The sequence below is a fragment of the Salvelinus fontinalis genome, chromosome 42, assembly GCF_029448725.1.
Source record: "Salvelinus fontinalis isolate EN_2023a chromosome 42, ASM2944872v1, whole genome shotgun sequence".
Lineage (NCBI taxonomy): Eukaryota > Metazoa > Chordata > Actinopteri > Salmoniformes > Salmonidae > Salvelinus > Salvelinus fontinalis.
Genome location: NC_074706.1, coordinates 24,070,801 through 24,086,430, shown reverse-complemented (window position 1 = coordinate 24,086,430; position 15,630 = coordinate 24,070,801). Strand labels below are relative to the sequence as shown.

General features: G+C 42.5%; 1 protein-coding gene across 1 annotated transcript; it reads right to left on the bottom strand.

The window, feature by feature from the left end:
- Window positions 1–577: 577 nt before the first annotated feature.
- On the bottom strand, window positions 578–15,093 carry LOC129841232 (sal-like protein 1). Its single transcript, XM_055909399.1, has 6 exons — window positions 11,084–15,093; window positions 7,744–7,868; window positions 7,359–7,544; window positions 3,270–3,431; window positions 2,077–2,188; window positions 578–1,861 (listed from the first exon to the last, which is right to left on the bottom strand). The coding sequence occupies exons 1-6, from the start codon at window positions 11,328–11,330 to the stop codon at window positions 951–953; spliced, it is 1,743 nt and encodes a 580-aa protein (XP_055765374.1). The 5' UTR covers window positions 11,331–15,093; the 3' UTR covers window positions 578–950.
- Window positions 15,094–15,630: the final 537 nt, after the last annotated feature.

Sequence of the window (15,630 nt, the reverse complement as noted above, 5' to 3'; positions counted from 1 at the left end):
GGTGGATATCGTATTTCTATACCTTTTTGTGTACCTATTCAGAATCCATCACCATAAACATTCAAATCTATAATTATGAATTTCTATATAGTACAGATCAGGGACCGATGATGTCATTTCATTACCATAATTCTGTTACCGGATGTAAATCCACTTCAATTACCAAAATAGATGTGTTCAAACTCAAGGTGTCATGTCATAGCTGAAACACAAAGATGTCTGCAGAAAGAATGGCATCTTAATTCAGAGCAGATATTCACCAAATTCAACAGAACAGCATAAAGGTTTATATAAGGAACTCTTTGCTGTACTTACAGAAACATGAAATTATAATATAAAATATTAACCACAGTTGAGCCCATCTCTAACACTGTGATTCAAGTACCTAACAACATGGAGCCATTGGAGTGTATTATAAAACAATTCCGTATGTGTTGATTCAAGAATGAAGTATAATGTTTTGGTTCGACTGAAATAAGGTGAAACTCAGTCCCTGCAATGATACAAAAATAACCAAGTCAGTCAGCACAGAGTCAATTTTGTATTTCATGTTTTTTCAATGGTCACACACTCAACATGAAGTTCAGTACTTTTATTGCACAAACGATACATGACAAGTAAAATAAAATTTCTGTAAATCTGGTGCCCTCGCTTTGGAAAAGGTTCAACATTACAATACACATATCTTTACATAAAGTAGTAAAGTAAACATGAATTAAGGCACTATAATTTCCTCATTATAAAAAAACAGCATCAAACCAAAAGACAAGGTTATCAATTTATCAGTGAAGCATTTTTACAGACACGATCACACCAACCAACACCATATCATCTACTCTGCCTCATCATACTCTTTCTTTCCTCAGTTATCCTCATCCAGTTCTCTATACATCTAAAACCAACAGAATTAACTACAAACTAACTTGTACTACACTACATATCTCTACAATCTATACATGGCTGTGTGCATTTTCTGCTGGTGCATCCTGAGGTAGCGTACAGGTGAACGGCCTCTCTCCTGTGTGGATCTTCAGATGGTGCTGGTGGGAGAACCTCTTCTCACACTGGGGGCAGCTGTAGGGTTTCTCACCCGTGTGGACCCTCTGATGCCTCTTCAGGTTGGACGGGTGGGAGAAACTGGCCCGGCATAGGGGGCAGACAAACGGTTTCTCCCCAGTATGCATCCTCTGGTGGATCTTCACCTGCTTGGGGAAACTGAAGGCTTTCCCACAGAATGAACATGGGAAGCGCTTCTCTTTGCCTCCGTATTTGCTGATAGCATTACTACTAATGTCATTTGTCAATGGGTTTGTGTAGCCATTCAGTGTTGAGGCACTGGCATTGTCTGAGGTCTGGTTTAACAGGAGGAGAGTATGAGGAGGATGAAGGCCAGGGAGTGTCTGTGCTGTTGCAGTGTCCATGTTGCAGTTGATAGATCCTATAGAAGGCAGGCTGAAGGCAGCACCTGTTAGAGGGACCATCAGTCTCTCTGAATCACAACTATAGGAGCAGGACGGATCAATGCTACTCAAGTCTGTGTCTGTTCTCTCCAGACAAATACGGACACCTCCTCGTCCCCGCAGACCAAATCTACGCCTCGCCCTGGTCACAGCCAGTCTGTTGTCATGGAGACTAAATTCAGTTGTTGTTTTGTGTTCAATTGTCTGTTTCTGGTTGTGGTTAACAGTGTTGTTCCCCAGCCCAGAGTTGGGGATGCTGTCCCATCCACTGACCTCCACTATGTTCCCTCTGGTCCTGGCCTGCTCAGTGATGTTGTCCCCTGGGCTCTTAGCTGCACCAGTCTGGGTCTGGGAATCCAAGATGGCCGCCCAGTCTGCTCTGTTAGCCTCGAGACAACCACCTTCAGGAAGAGGTTAGAAAATAGACTTCACAAACATGGCAGAGAAGACTCTACATATGCAGTGGAGTCAATTACTTGCTCAAGTTCATACATTTATAATGTGTGTGTTTTGTATATAAACATAGGGTTGTATTGACTTAATTTTATGAATGAATAAGAAAAAAAATTGACCATTGAAGATCTATTACTGTTGGCTATATGTATTTCTCCCTTACCTTGCTCCCCCATCTTTAGTCCACTCAGCAGGTCAATGCTCTCTGGTCCGTCTTCTATCGTCTCCTCTTTGACCAGCAGCAGGTCAGGCTTCCCATCCTCCATGTCTACTGACTGTAAGAAATACAGAGTGAGAGGATGTTGGATCAAGAAATCTCATATGAGCACCCTGCTATGGAGCATCTTCTGATTGGGCAAAGAGGGATTGCTACGAGTACTATACAAACATGTTAGTTGATTTGATACTATGCAGCAAATGTGTTAGTTGATTTGATTACTTGACACTCTATAAAGCTTTGATAATTGAAAGGCACGGTCCCACACTTAAGACAAAATTAATCAAGACCTGGACCCGTATCCACAAAGCATCTCAGAGTAGGAAATTGGTCGTAAGTGCTGAGAATCGAGACATTTTACTCCTACTCTTATGGGTAAATATGCAGTGAGTCAGTGGTTCCTGTGCCACTTGCAAATGCTTTGGAATTGTTGAAATAATGTTTTGATATTTATATATTATCAATCCATAAATAATCTAGAACTACATGCAACAGTATCTCTTGCACTTTTGACAATCATTTCACATGATATGCCTAAATACTTATAACCACTAGGCAGAAATGAATAAACATGTTTTTCTTTTCATTATTTAGTTTCCTAGAACATGCAATGACTGACATGACAAGAGAAAAACTCCTTTCGAAATTCCACCCTCCCTCCCCACAGTTTGGGAACCACTTCTATAGAGTTCACAGCTGGCGATGCCTCATTGCGATTGGTTATTCCCCATCATTTGTGACAATGCCAATGAGCGTGGGTCATCACCAACTTTCATTTGCAGTACCTCAAACTGTTGTGATTACCAGCTGAGAAACTTTTGAGTTGATTTTACTCCTGCCTCAGAGTTTGTCTGGGCAGTGTCTTATCACCATCCTAAAACCTACTCTGAGCTGGGAGTGTTTTTAGTCTTAAAACAAGTTTGAACTGGATTCCTAGGACCTTTTCTGAGATTCCCAGGGCCCGTATCCACAAAGAGTAGAAGTGCTGATCGAGGATCAGGTTCCCACCTGTCTACATAGTCTTATTGATTATGATCGAAAAGGCAAAACTAATCCTAGATCAGCAGTCCTACTCTGAGAGGCTTTGTGGATACGGACCCTGACGTTACACCATTCAGACAGTAGTATAGTGGGCTCACCTCAGTGAGACTGTGTGTGGTCCTGTGCTGCTCAGCTGGTTCCTCTGTGGGTTCAGGAGGAGGTGTAGTCTGGTTGTCCTCCATGACCATGGTCCCCTCAGGGTTCCCCAGACCCTCCTCACACCCCTCTTTCACCAGCAGCACCTCTGGACCCTCCTCCTCCTGGAAGAGACAGGTGATACAGATTATACAGACACTCCCTCGGGTACACATACACAGATAATAAACACACGTTCAACATGGAGTGTTTATCCATCCCCACTACGTTTGAGTCCTATACTGTAGTTACAGAATGATTTAATTGTTAAACCCATCATGGTAGACATAAATATGTTGTGGGTAAATTAGTCATCTATGATAAGTCAAACAAACCTGACAAAACTACTTTGACGTGTACAGTAGGTGTTTGTTTGTTTGTGGGTATATTTAGTAAGTGTATATTGGTTATAAAGTGCTGTTGGGTGTATGCAGAATAGGGTGAGATCAGATGTGGTGTATATTAAAGAGAGTCTCAATGACCGTGTTGAAAAAGTACCATTTTGTGTTTATTAATAAACATAAACAAGTTTTAAATACACCACACATGTCAACTACAAATCTGCATTCATATTCTGGTGCATCCGGTCTTGAAAAAAAATTAAGTATTGAATGGAGGTAATGAAATAGGCATTTGTGAACATCATTATAGCTTATACAGTACAAACACAATATGTAACAGACTTTAGGCTTTTCCAGTATATGCCTTATACACCGAGTGTACAAAACATTTAGGAACTAGGCTTGGGAGGTAAACCGTGTATACTGGGGTATTTGGATATAGCCACAGAATGGTTTATCAATACCGTATTAACTATTTCTTTGCAGTTTTTCAATAAATGTTTATGTTTGTAGCTACTTAACAACTACGGGATCATTGTTCCTACACCGGGACGGTTGTTGCTCAATATGCGATAATGTGACTAGAAAACATTGTACACAACAGCCAACTTTCCGGGACATGTCTTATATGGGCAAGCTTAAATTCTAGTTAATTTACTGCAGTGTCCAATTTACAGTAGCTATTACAGAAAAATACACAACAAAACACATCACGGCAACTGGTTTGATACATTCACCTTGAAAGTAAAAAAATGTACTTACATTCAGTAATCTTCATCTGATTTGTCATCCTGAGGGTTCCAGAGATAAAATGCAGTGTAGTTTTGTTAGAAAAAATAAATGTCTATATTCAAATGTAGAAACTGGGTTCTACAGTTTGACCCCACTGCGGTCTCTGGCTTCACCCCCCCCCCCCCCCCCCCCCCCAGTCTGAAGCTTTTGCACACACTGCTGCCATCTTGTGGACAAGATCTAAAATGACACAGAATCCTAACAAATGCTCTGTCTCTTGCATTTAGATAATATGATGAAACAAACATGTCTTTTTTGTTTGTATTATCTTTTACGAGATCTAATGTGTTATATTCTCCTACATTAATTTCACATTTCCTCAAACGTCAAAGTGTTTATTTTTAAATGTTATCAAGAATATGCATATCCTTGCTTCAGGTCCTGAGCTACAGGCAGTTAGATTTGGGTATCTCCTTGTAGGCGAAAATTGAAAAAAGGGGTCTGATCCTATTAAGCATATACCTGCAGTCAACTTGTGCAATACGTTAGGAGATAAAGCATATAGCGTTCTTCATTAGACATAATTTTACATTATGAAGCTTACCGCAGTTCCCCAGAACAGTTGGTTTGCAAATAGCACAACGGGAGAAAGCGGGAGCAGGTGAGTCCAGCTGTGTAGACAGGGGTCGCGTTTTATATTTAACTATTTATTCATTTAACTATAGTTTTCCTTCACAATAAATACATTAGTGAAACACATTTGGCAGAAAATAGCTTAATTTTCATCAGATGACAACAGAAGTGCAAAGCTATTTGACTGGCAGCCACACAAATAAATTAACTTTGCAAAAAAATACCTTGCTTTTTCATTCTAAAGCGATGCATGGCCATAGTCTTTCTAATGTTTATCATAGAAAGAATGTAGCCAGCGACATTTCCTAATGTTTTGCTTAAAGTCAATCTTGCATTTGACAGAAATTACAATAAGCATTTTAGATCTGCGTTTACAAAATACAGCAAGATATTTCCTGCGTGAAAAACACAATTTGCCTAAGCTTAACTTGCTAGTTATCTAAGTAAGTGGCTGAATTAATAAAGGTGACAGGCATCTTTCTCTTCTCCATTCTCTTCCTTTTCATCGTTAGAACCATTTTGGGAAACCGGGCCCTGGCATTTACAAAATTACACTGATTGGCTCAAGAGGGCCCTATAGCAATCAACTGAAATTCTAAAGTTTAAACAAGCATATCTCCTGTCTAGACATGTTTACTGTTGCTGTGAAGCCCATCATGGTGGATATACACTGTGTACAAAACATTAGTGTACTTTCCATGACCAGGTGAATTCAGGTGAAAGCTAAGATCCCTTATTGATGTCACTTGTTAAATCCACTTAAAAATCAGTGTAGATAAAGGGGTGGAGACAGGTTAAAGAATGATTTTTAAGCCTTGAGACAACTGAGACATGTATTGTGTATGTGTGCCATTTAGAGAGTGAATGGGCAAGACAAAAAAATGTTAAGTGCCTTTGAACGGTGTATGGTAGCAGGTGCCAGACACAACGTGTGTCAAAAACTGCAACGTTGCTGGGGTTTTTCCCGCTCAACAATGTACATGTGTATCAAGAATGGTCCAACACTCAAAGGACATCCAGCCAACTTGACACAACTGTGGGGCGCATTGAAGTCAAAATTGGCCAGCCTGCTGTGGAACGCTTTCGACACCTCAATATTAGGAAGGTGTTCCACACAATGTCTGGATGCAATATTTTACCCAGGAATATTCAACATTGAAATCTGTTACTCTTGTTATTCTAAATGCATACGTGGATATATTTTGCTTACAAGAATGAAAATGTATATTTGTCTTTAAATCAGGGTTTGATCTAAATGTCAGAGGATATCGCGTGGAATGGTTACTTTCTATGTTATAGAGTGGAATTGTTTTTCTGCTGGTGCATCCTGAGGTATCTCTTCTCTGAGGACCTCTTCCCACAGTGCGTACTGGCAAACGGCCTCTCTCCCATGTGGACCCTCTGGTGCCTCTTCAGGTCACCAGTCTGGGTGAAACGCATGTGACACTGGGTACAGCTGAAGGGTTTCTCCCCTGTGTGGACCCGCTGGTGTCTCTTCAGGTCACCAGCCTGGGCGAAGTGCATGTGACACTGGCTACAGCTAAAGGGTTTCTCCCCTGTGTGGACCATATTGTGCCTCTTCAGGTTGCCAGCCTTGGCGAAGTGCATGTGACACTGGGTACAGCTGAAGGATTTCTCCCCTGTATGGACCCTCTGGTGGATCTCCACCTTCTGGGGGCAGCTGAAGCCTTTGTTACAGAACATGCAGAGGAACCGTTCCTCTTTACTATTGTCTGATGTTGTTTCCCATCCCTGAGCCTGCTCTCTAGCCCTGTTGTTTGAGTTCAATACCTGATCGAAAAGGACGTGGCCGTGTGAATCTAAAGGTGCCATCAATGTGGACACTGGGTGTAAAGGGGAGTGGGTCGCAACATTTCCATTTGTCTGTAAGCTTTCCCTGTAGTCTAAGAAGTCACTGGTGTTGCCCTGCGAGTGTCCTTCTCCTAAGCGAGTCTTGTCTGCATTCCATGTCAGAGGAGCGTCACCCTCCACTTTCACAGTGACCTCATCTACGACCAGACCCTCCCCTTTCTTATCTAGGCACCCTTCAGAGTATACACTACTACTGTACCGGTTCCAGTCCCCTCTCATTGGATTAGTCTGTGTATCCAAAACCAATGGCATGTCACCAGGTATCATCTCTGTCTCCGTAACATATGAACAGGACGGGTCATTCTGAGTCTGTAACACGTCACCTGACTCCTGATGGGACAGAACCGTCCTCAGGCTCATGTTACCATAAAGTAAATACTCTGAGCGAGCAAGAGGACAGTCAAGTTGTCCCAGCCCCGTTAAAGTCTCGGTGTCGGTCTCTGACTTGAGGACGGCGTTCGGCATTCCACTGACCTCCGTGATTCTGCATCGGGTTCTGGGCTGCCCTGGGAGGGTAGCGGGGTCCTCCATGGCTACAGGGGGCGCGCCAGCTGCTCCAGTAGGAATGTCTCTGCTGTGCCGTGGGTCCTCCTCTCCTTCAGAACTCTCATGCTTGACCAAAGACAATCCTCCAGGACCTGCAGCCTCTGCATCTGCAGACTGACACAAGAAGAAAGGAGGTTATGACCGGTACATGAGTTTAATTGGATAACAATGTAGTAAGGAAGTCTCACAAGCTCCTCTGGCAGATAAATGAGGATGTTACATGTAAGGAAGTGAATCGCTGAGGGGAGCCTTTCTGAAATAAACTGGCCACATTTGATGTACTGTAATTCTGATGTTATACTGTTACACTAACCTCTATCATGATAACGTGCTGGGTTGAGGTTCCACTCCCCTCATCAACAGTGATTGGTTGGTCATCTCTCCATGTATTGTGTCCCGCTGGGTTCACAGAGATCCTGTAGCCTCCTGTGAGATGTCCTTCACCCGAGAGAGTGATTGGGGGAAAAGAGGTGGTTAGGTTAGCTACTATCAATGCTATATTGTACACTATTGACACTGTCTAGAATTGGCAAGGATGTAAGGTAACACAATATTCAATAAAACATGCATTGTAAAATTAATGCATTCTTTATAAGTTAAGGTAGCAAACTCACTAAAAGTGGCAGTAATAAAGTCTCTCTGGAAAAAGCCAAATCTTGACCCAGAAAGTTTTTTATATTATCGGCCTATATCGAATCTCCCATTCCTCTCAAAAATGTCAGAAAAAGCTGTTGCGCAGCAACTCACTGCCTTCCTGAAGACAATGTATATGTAATGCTTCAGTCTGGTTTTAGACCCCATCATAGCACTGAGACTGCACTTGTGAAGGTGGTAAATGACCTTTTAATGGCGTCAGACCGAGGCTCGGCATCTGTCCTTGTGCTCCTTGACCTTACTGCTGCTTTTGATACCATCGATCACCACATTCTTTTGGAGAGATTGGAAACCCAAATTGGTCTACACGGACAAGTTCTGGCCTGGATTAGATCTTATCTGTCGGAAAGATATCCGTTTGTCTCTGTGGATGGTTTGTCCTCTGACAAATCAACTGTAAATTTCGGTGTTCCTCAAGGCTCCGTTTTAGGACCACTATTGTTTTCACTATATATTTTTACCTCTTGGTGATGTGAATCGGAAACATAATGTTAACTGTCACTGCTGTGAGGATGACACACAGCTGTTTCGATGAAACATGAGAAGCCCCAAAATTGCCCTCCGTGGAAGCCTGTATTTCAGACATAAGGAAGTGGATGGCTGCAAATGTTCTACTTTTAAACTCAGACAAATAGAGATGCTTGTTCTAGGTCCCAAGAAACAAAGAGATCTTCTGTTGAATCTGACAATAAATCTTGATGGTTGTACAGTCGTCTCAAATAAAACTGTGAAGGTCCTCGGCGTTACTCTGGACCCTGATCTCTCTTTTGACGAACATATAAGGACTGTTTCAAGGACAGCTTTTTTCCATCTACGTAACATTGCAAGAATCACAAACAGAATGATGCAGAAAAATGTATCCATGCTTTTGTCACTTCTAGGTTAGACTACTGCAATGCTCTACTTTCCGGTTACCCGGATAAAGCACTAAATAAACTTCAGTTTGTGCTAAACATGGCTGCTAGAATCTTGACTAGAACCAAAAAAATATATATTACTCCAGTGCTAGCCTCTCTACACTGGCTTCCTGTTAAGGCAAGGGCTGATTTCAAGGTTTTTCTGCAAACCTACAAAGCATTACATGGGCTTGCTCCTACCTATCTTTCCGATTTGGTCCTGCCGTATATACCTACACGTACGCTACGGTCACAAGACGCAGGCCTCCTTACTATCCCTAGAATTTCTAAGCAAACAGCTAGACGCAGGGCTTTCCCCTATAGAGCTAAATTTTTATGGAATGGTCTGCCTACCCATATGAGAGACGCAGACTCGGTCTCAACTTTAAGTCTTTATTGAAGACTCATCTCTTCAGTAGGTCCTATGATTGAGTGTAGTTTGGCCCAGGAGTGTGAAGGTGAACGGAAAGGCACTGGAGGAACAAACCGCCTTTGCTCTCTGCCTGGCCGGTTCCCCTCTCTCCACTGGGATTCTCTGCCTCTAACCCTATTACAGGGGCTGAGTCACTGGCTTATCGGTGCTCTTCCATGCCGTCCCTAGGAGGGGTGGATCACTGACGTGATCTTCCTGTACGGGTTGGCACCCCCCCTTTGGTTGGCGCCCCCCCTTGGCGGAGATCTTTGTGGGCTATACTCTGCCTTGTCTCAGGATGGTAAGTTGGTGGTTGAAGATATCCCTCTAGTGGTATGGGGGCTGTGCTTTGGCAAAGTGGGTGGGGTTATAGCCTGCCTGTTTGGCCCTGTCCGGGGGTATCGTCAGACGAGGCCACACTAGGGTGTCTGTTATATCTGGAGTATTTCTTCTGTCTTATCCGGTGTCCTGTGTAAATTTAAGTATGCTCTCTCTAATTCTCTCTCTCTTCCTTTCTTTCTCAGAGGACATGAGCCCTAGGACCATGTCTCAGGACTACCTGGCCTGATGACTCCTTGTTGTCCCCAGTCCACCTGGCCGTGCTGCTGCTCCAGTTTCAACTGTTCTGCCTGCGGCTATGGAACCCTGACCTGTTCACCGGATGTGCTACCTGTCCCCCGGATGTGCTACCTGTCCCAGACCTGCTGTTTCAACTCTCTAGAGACAGCAGGTGCGGTAGAGATACTCTCAATGATCGGCTATGAAAAGCCAACTGACATTTACTCCTGAGGTGCTGACCTGTTGCACCCTCGACATCCACTGTGATTATTATTATTTGACCCTGCCGGTCACCGATGAACATCTTGGCCATGTTCTGTTATAATCTCCACCCGGCACAGCCAGAAGAGGACTGGCCACCCCGGTTCTGGCCTTTCTAGAGAGTTTTTCCTAGCCACTGTGCTTCTACACCTGCATTGCTTGCTGTTTGGGGTTTTAGGCTGGGTTTCTGTACAGCACTTTGTGACATCAGCTGATGTAAGAAGGGCTTTATAAATACATTTGATTGATAACGTTAGATAGTATTTACATTTACGAAAAACTTAGCTTAATTTAACATGGCTACCAGTAGGTAACGTTCAAAGACACAGCTCACAATATATATATATTTTTGATTAACTGAAAATCCTTGCTGTCATCTCTGCAGACCATGACTAACGTCCGATAACCCAAATTACTTATTGAGTGGCACCTTTTGAAAACCCCACATGTCCTTATACGGTTCCTTTCTAAATGTCCACTCCTTTCGAAACCACCACCTTTCCTGAGAGATGCACTGCACTGAGATATTGATTTACATATAGGTAGGTGGCAGCATATAGACCCTAAGGCACAGGTGTCAAACTCATTCCACGGGGGGCCGAGTGTCTGCGGGTTTTCGCTCCTCCCTTATAATTGATTGATGAATTAACATCACTAATTAGTTAGGAACTCCCCACACCTGGTTGTCTAGGGCTTTATTGAAAGGAAAAACCTGCAGACACTAGGCCCTCCGTGGAATGAGTTTGACACCCCTGCCCTAAGGGATGACCTCTGAGCGATTATGTCGCAGTTGCACCGCTCACACACAACTGAACACATGTGCAGGAGGCGACAGGCATATATTTACAGCCTCGGCCTTCTGCAAAATGTACCTCTTGCCATTCCTCTGTATCGGTCGAGGATCTTGACACTACTGGGACGACTGGCGAGGCCGCGCTCCCGTGACACTTTCAGTTCCAGTAGCTGCAGTTTCCTCCGCATTGCCCTGTTTTCTTTCTGGCTTTGAGTTATTTCCAAACGAAAAACTGCATAGTCGTCGTCTACGAGTTTACAGATCTCTGCCACGGCTGCATTCGCTAGCACCTCCATGATGGAGGCTATTTGAGTGTGAAAAACCATACAGTTAGCTAACGTTAGTATCTAGCTAGCTAGCGTTACCCAAATAACATTGATTGGCAACGTCTTGTCTCCAATGCGAATTAAATACTACATGTGGTAAGTGTGTGATATTGTGCAGGTAACTTAGTCATATTTTGAGTTCCAGGGTGTTAATAAATCCCCAAACAACAACGCTAACCTGGAAAATGTTATTGATCACTGTTTACTTTTTTGTGTGGTTTTCCGGCAAACTAGACGATGTGTTAAGTATTACTGCCTTTCACAGGTCGGAGTGTGAATCGCACATTTAGTTCACAAAAAAAGAAGCAATACGCTGCATTTCATTAAATGTTTTATGCCGGTTTGATCGCGGGGGAGGCACTAGTAATGTCTGCAGTTTTCGGTTTGGCTATTTGTTTCAAATGTATTAGTCTCTAAATAAATCTGTTTGCCAAAATCCGTCATCTCTCCCATGTCTTATTCGACGAGTAGTTCTTTAAAAGTTTATTGCTTGCCTACATTTTACTCCCTCTGTTTAATATAACACACATACATTAATTATTAATTTCGGTTGCCTATCCTGACGAAGTTTGTCCTATAGAAAGTATTTGACTCTGACGAAATTAAGGAAATTAGAGGGGGTGGGGGGTACTTCGGCAAGGCCATTTTCTTGTCTGCTGACATTCTCCACCCCCTTCTAATTTCCTTAATTTTGTGGCTAGATGCTTTAGAAGCTTCTGATAAATTATGTCAATTAGCCTATCAGAAGCTTCTAAAGCCATGCCATAATTTTCTGGAATTTTCCAAGCTGTTAAGGCACAGTCAACTTAGTGCATGTAAACTTCTGACCCACTGGAATTGTGATACAGTGAATGATATGTGAAATAATCTGTCTGTAAACATTGTTGGAAAAATTACTTGTGTCATGCACAAAGTAGATGTCCTAACCGACTTGCCAAAAGTATAGTTTGTTAACAAGAAATTTGTGAAGTGGTTGAAAAACGAGTTTTAATGACTCCAACCTAAGTATGTAAACTTGTGACTTCAACTGTATATACACACACACACGGACATGTGTAACAGTATAACTTTAAACCGTCCCCTCGCCCCGACACGGGCGCGAACCAGGGACCCTCTGCACACATCAACAACGGTCGCCCACGAAGCATCGTTACCCATCGCTCCACAAAGGCCGCGGCCCTTGCAAAGCAAGGGGCAACCCTACTTAAAGTCTCAGAGCAAGTGACGTAACTGATTGAAATGCTACTAGCGTGTACCCGCTAACTAGCTAGCCATTTCACATCCGTTACACATGTACATAATGAACTCGTACACATTGTAAATATGAAAATAGAATACAGTATTTCAGAAAGTGACCTACCGCTTGCATGTCAATAGACTGGGAAGAATTAACCTTTGCCATCTCCACCTATCTGTAAGCATGACCAATGGCATAGCACCTTATTGATTTGTGAATTCAACCAACCAATAGGAAAACCTTAACATCAAATACATATTTCTGCTGTGTCATGTGGAAACATAACTAACCCTGTTACACTGGCCACTCGGTAACATTCACTGTCTTCTTAGTAAGCAACTCCAGTGTTTTAGGTTATTATCCTGCTGAAAGGTATATTCATCTCCCAGTGTCTGGTGGAAAGCAGACAACCAGATTTTCCTCTCAGATTTTGCCTGTGCTTAACTCCCCAGTCCTTACAATTATAAGCATACCCATAACATGATGCAGCCACCACTTTACTTGAACATATTGAGTGGTACTCAGTAATGTGTTCTATTGGATTTGCCCCAAACATAACACTTTGTATTCAGGACAAAAAGTTAATTGCTTTGTCACTTTTTTTTTTGCAGTATTACTTTATTGCCATGTTGCAAACAGGATGCATGTTTTGGAATATTTTTTTTCTGTACATGCTTATTTCTTTTCACACTGTCAATTAGGTTAGTATTGTGGAGTAACTACAATGTTTTCTCCCATCACAGCCATTAAACTCTAACTGTTTTAAAGTCACAATTAACCTCATGGGGAAATCCGTGAGTGGTTTCCTTCCTCTCCGGCAACTGAGTTAGGAAGGATGCCTGTATCTTTGTAGTGACTGGGTGTATTGATACACCATCCAAAGTGTAATTAATAACTTGACCATGCACAAAAAGATATTCAATGTCTGCTTTTCTTTTCCCATCTACCAATAGGTGCCCTTCTTTGCAAGACATTTGAAAACCTCACTACTCTTTGTGGTTGAATCTGCGTTTGAAATTCACTGCTCGACTGGGATACAGAGATAAGGTAGTCATTCACACTACATACGCATACCGACAACACACACATCACATGCTGCTGCTACTCTGTTCTTTATTCTTAATCTTATCTATTCTGATGCCTTGTCACTTTACCCTGCCTTTATGTACATATCTCAAATAAAATAAAATTGTATTGGTTACATGTGCTGAATACAACAGGTGTAGACTTCACAGTGAAATGTTTACTTATGAGCCCTTTTCCCAGCAATGCAAAGTTAAAAATACATATATTTGTTAAATAAAAAAGGAAAGAGTAAAACAATAACGAGGTTATATACAAGGACTACCAGTACGGAGACAATGTGAAGGGGTACGAGGTAGTGGAGGTAATACAGTATGTACATGTGGATAGATAAGTGACTCAGCAATCAAGCTATATAAACAGAGTACCTGCAGTGTATGTGAAGTGTGAAAATGTGTGTGTGAGGGTATGTAGTGTGTGTGTGTGTTGGGAGTGTCAGTGTAGTATGTGGGTAGAGTCTAGCAAGTGTGCATAGAGCCAGTGCAAGGAAGTCAGTGCAAAACAATTAAGATAAATAAATAATAAAGGGGGCCAATGTAAATTGTCCATTTTGATTAACTGTTAGAAGCTGTTCATGTTCCTTTTGGTCCCAGACTTGGTGCTCGGGTACCATTTGCCATGCAGTTGCAGTGAAAACAGTCTATGACTTTGGTGGCTGTGACACCGCCTGGTATAGAGGTCCTGGATGGCAGGGTTCGGCCCCAGGGATGTACTGGGCCATATGCACTACCCTCTGTAGCACCTTGCGGTTGGATGCCGAGCAGATGCCATACCAAGCGGTGATGCAGCCAGTCAATATGTTCTCAATGGTGCAGCTGTAGAACTTTTTGAGGATCTGAGGGCCCATGCCAAATCTTTTCATCCTCCTGAGGGGGAAGAGGTGTTGTGACCTCTTCACAACTGTGTTTGGACTATGATACGTCCTTAGTGATGTGGACACAGAGAATCTTGAAGTTCTCGACCCACTCCACTACAGACCCGTCGATATGAATGGGGGCGTGTGCGCACCTCCATTTCCTGTAGTCCACAATAAGCTCCTTTGTCTTGTCCACAGTTTTTTGTCCAAATGTCACATATCTCCCTCAAATACATGGGTTCTGCATCACTACAGACCTGGTTTTGATCCCGGGGTGTATCACAACTGGCTGTGATCCGGAGTCCCATAGGACGGCGCACAATTAGTCCGGGTTAGGGGAGGGTTTGGCCATCATTGTAAAGAAGAATTTGTTCTTTAACTGACTTGCCTAGTTAAATAAAGGTTATATAAATAAAATAAAACATTGTACCCCTGCACATTGTTCTGGTTCCCTCTGTTATAGCTTCATTCTTGTGTATTTTATTCCTCGTGTTACTATTTTTATAAAAAATAATGTAACTGCATCGTTGGGAAGGGCTCATAAGCAAGCATTTCACGGTCAAGTCTACACCTGTTGTATTCGGCGCATGTGACAAAGAAAATTGAATTTGATTTAGAAGGACAACGGTGTTGCAATTGTGGTGGGGATCATGATCCCGAGTTCCTGGAGTGCCCTGTAATGGTGAAGGAGATTGAGGTGTCAAAAGTTGGCAGTCAATCAAAATTCCGATGCGATTTAAAGAGGTGAGAAAACAAGCAACGCGTGCGAAGATATTGTAGTGGATGCACCACAGCCTGTAGTACAATTTTGCTGCCAGGTGGCGTTCATTGCCAGTTCTAAACTGTACGGCTCAAGTGTCAAAGAAACTGGACATTATTGTGGCTGCGGCAGAAAAGTAGTTTGGACTTATGATCATTTTCAGCCTGTGTAGGGATCAGATCTGTTTTACTTTTAACAGAAAAGTAGTTTGATTTAGTTTATTTATTTATTTTTGGTCGTTTGTATGAATATATCCTGTTTCCATCCCACACAGTAGGTGGCGACATGCACACTAAATTGTGTTAAAGCCAATATACCATTGAAGAAGAAGTAAACGGAAGTAAGCGTTGACCAAGAACAATTG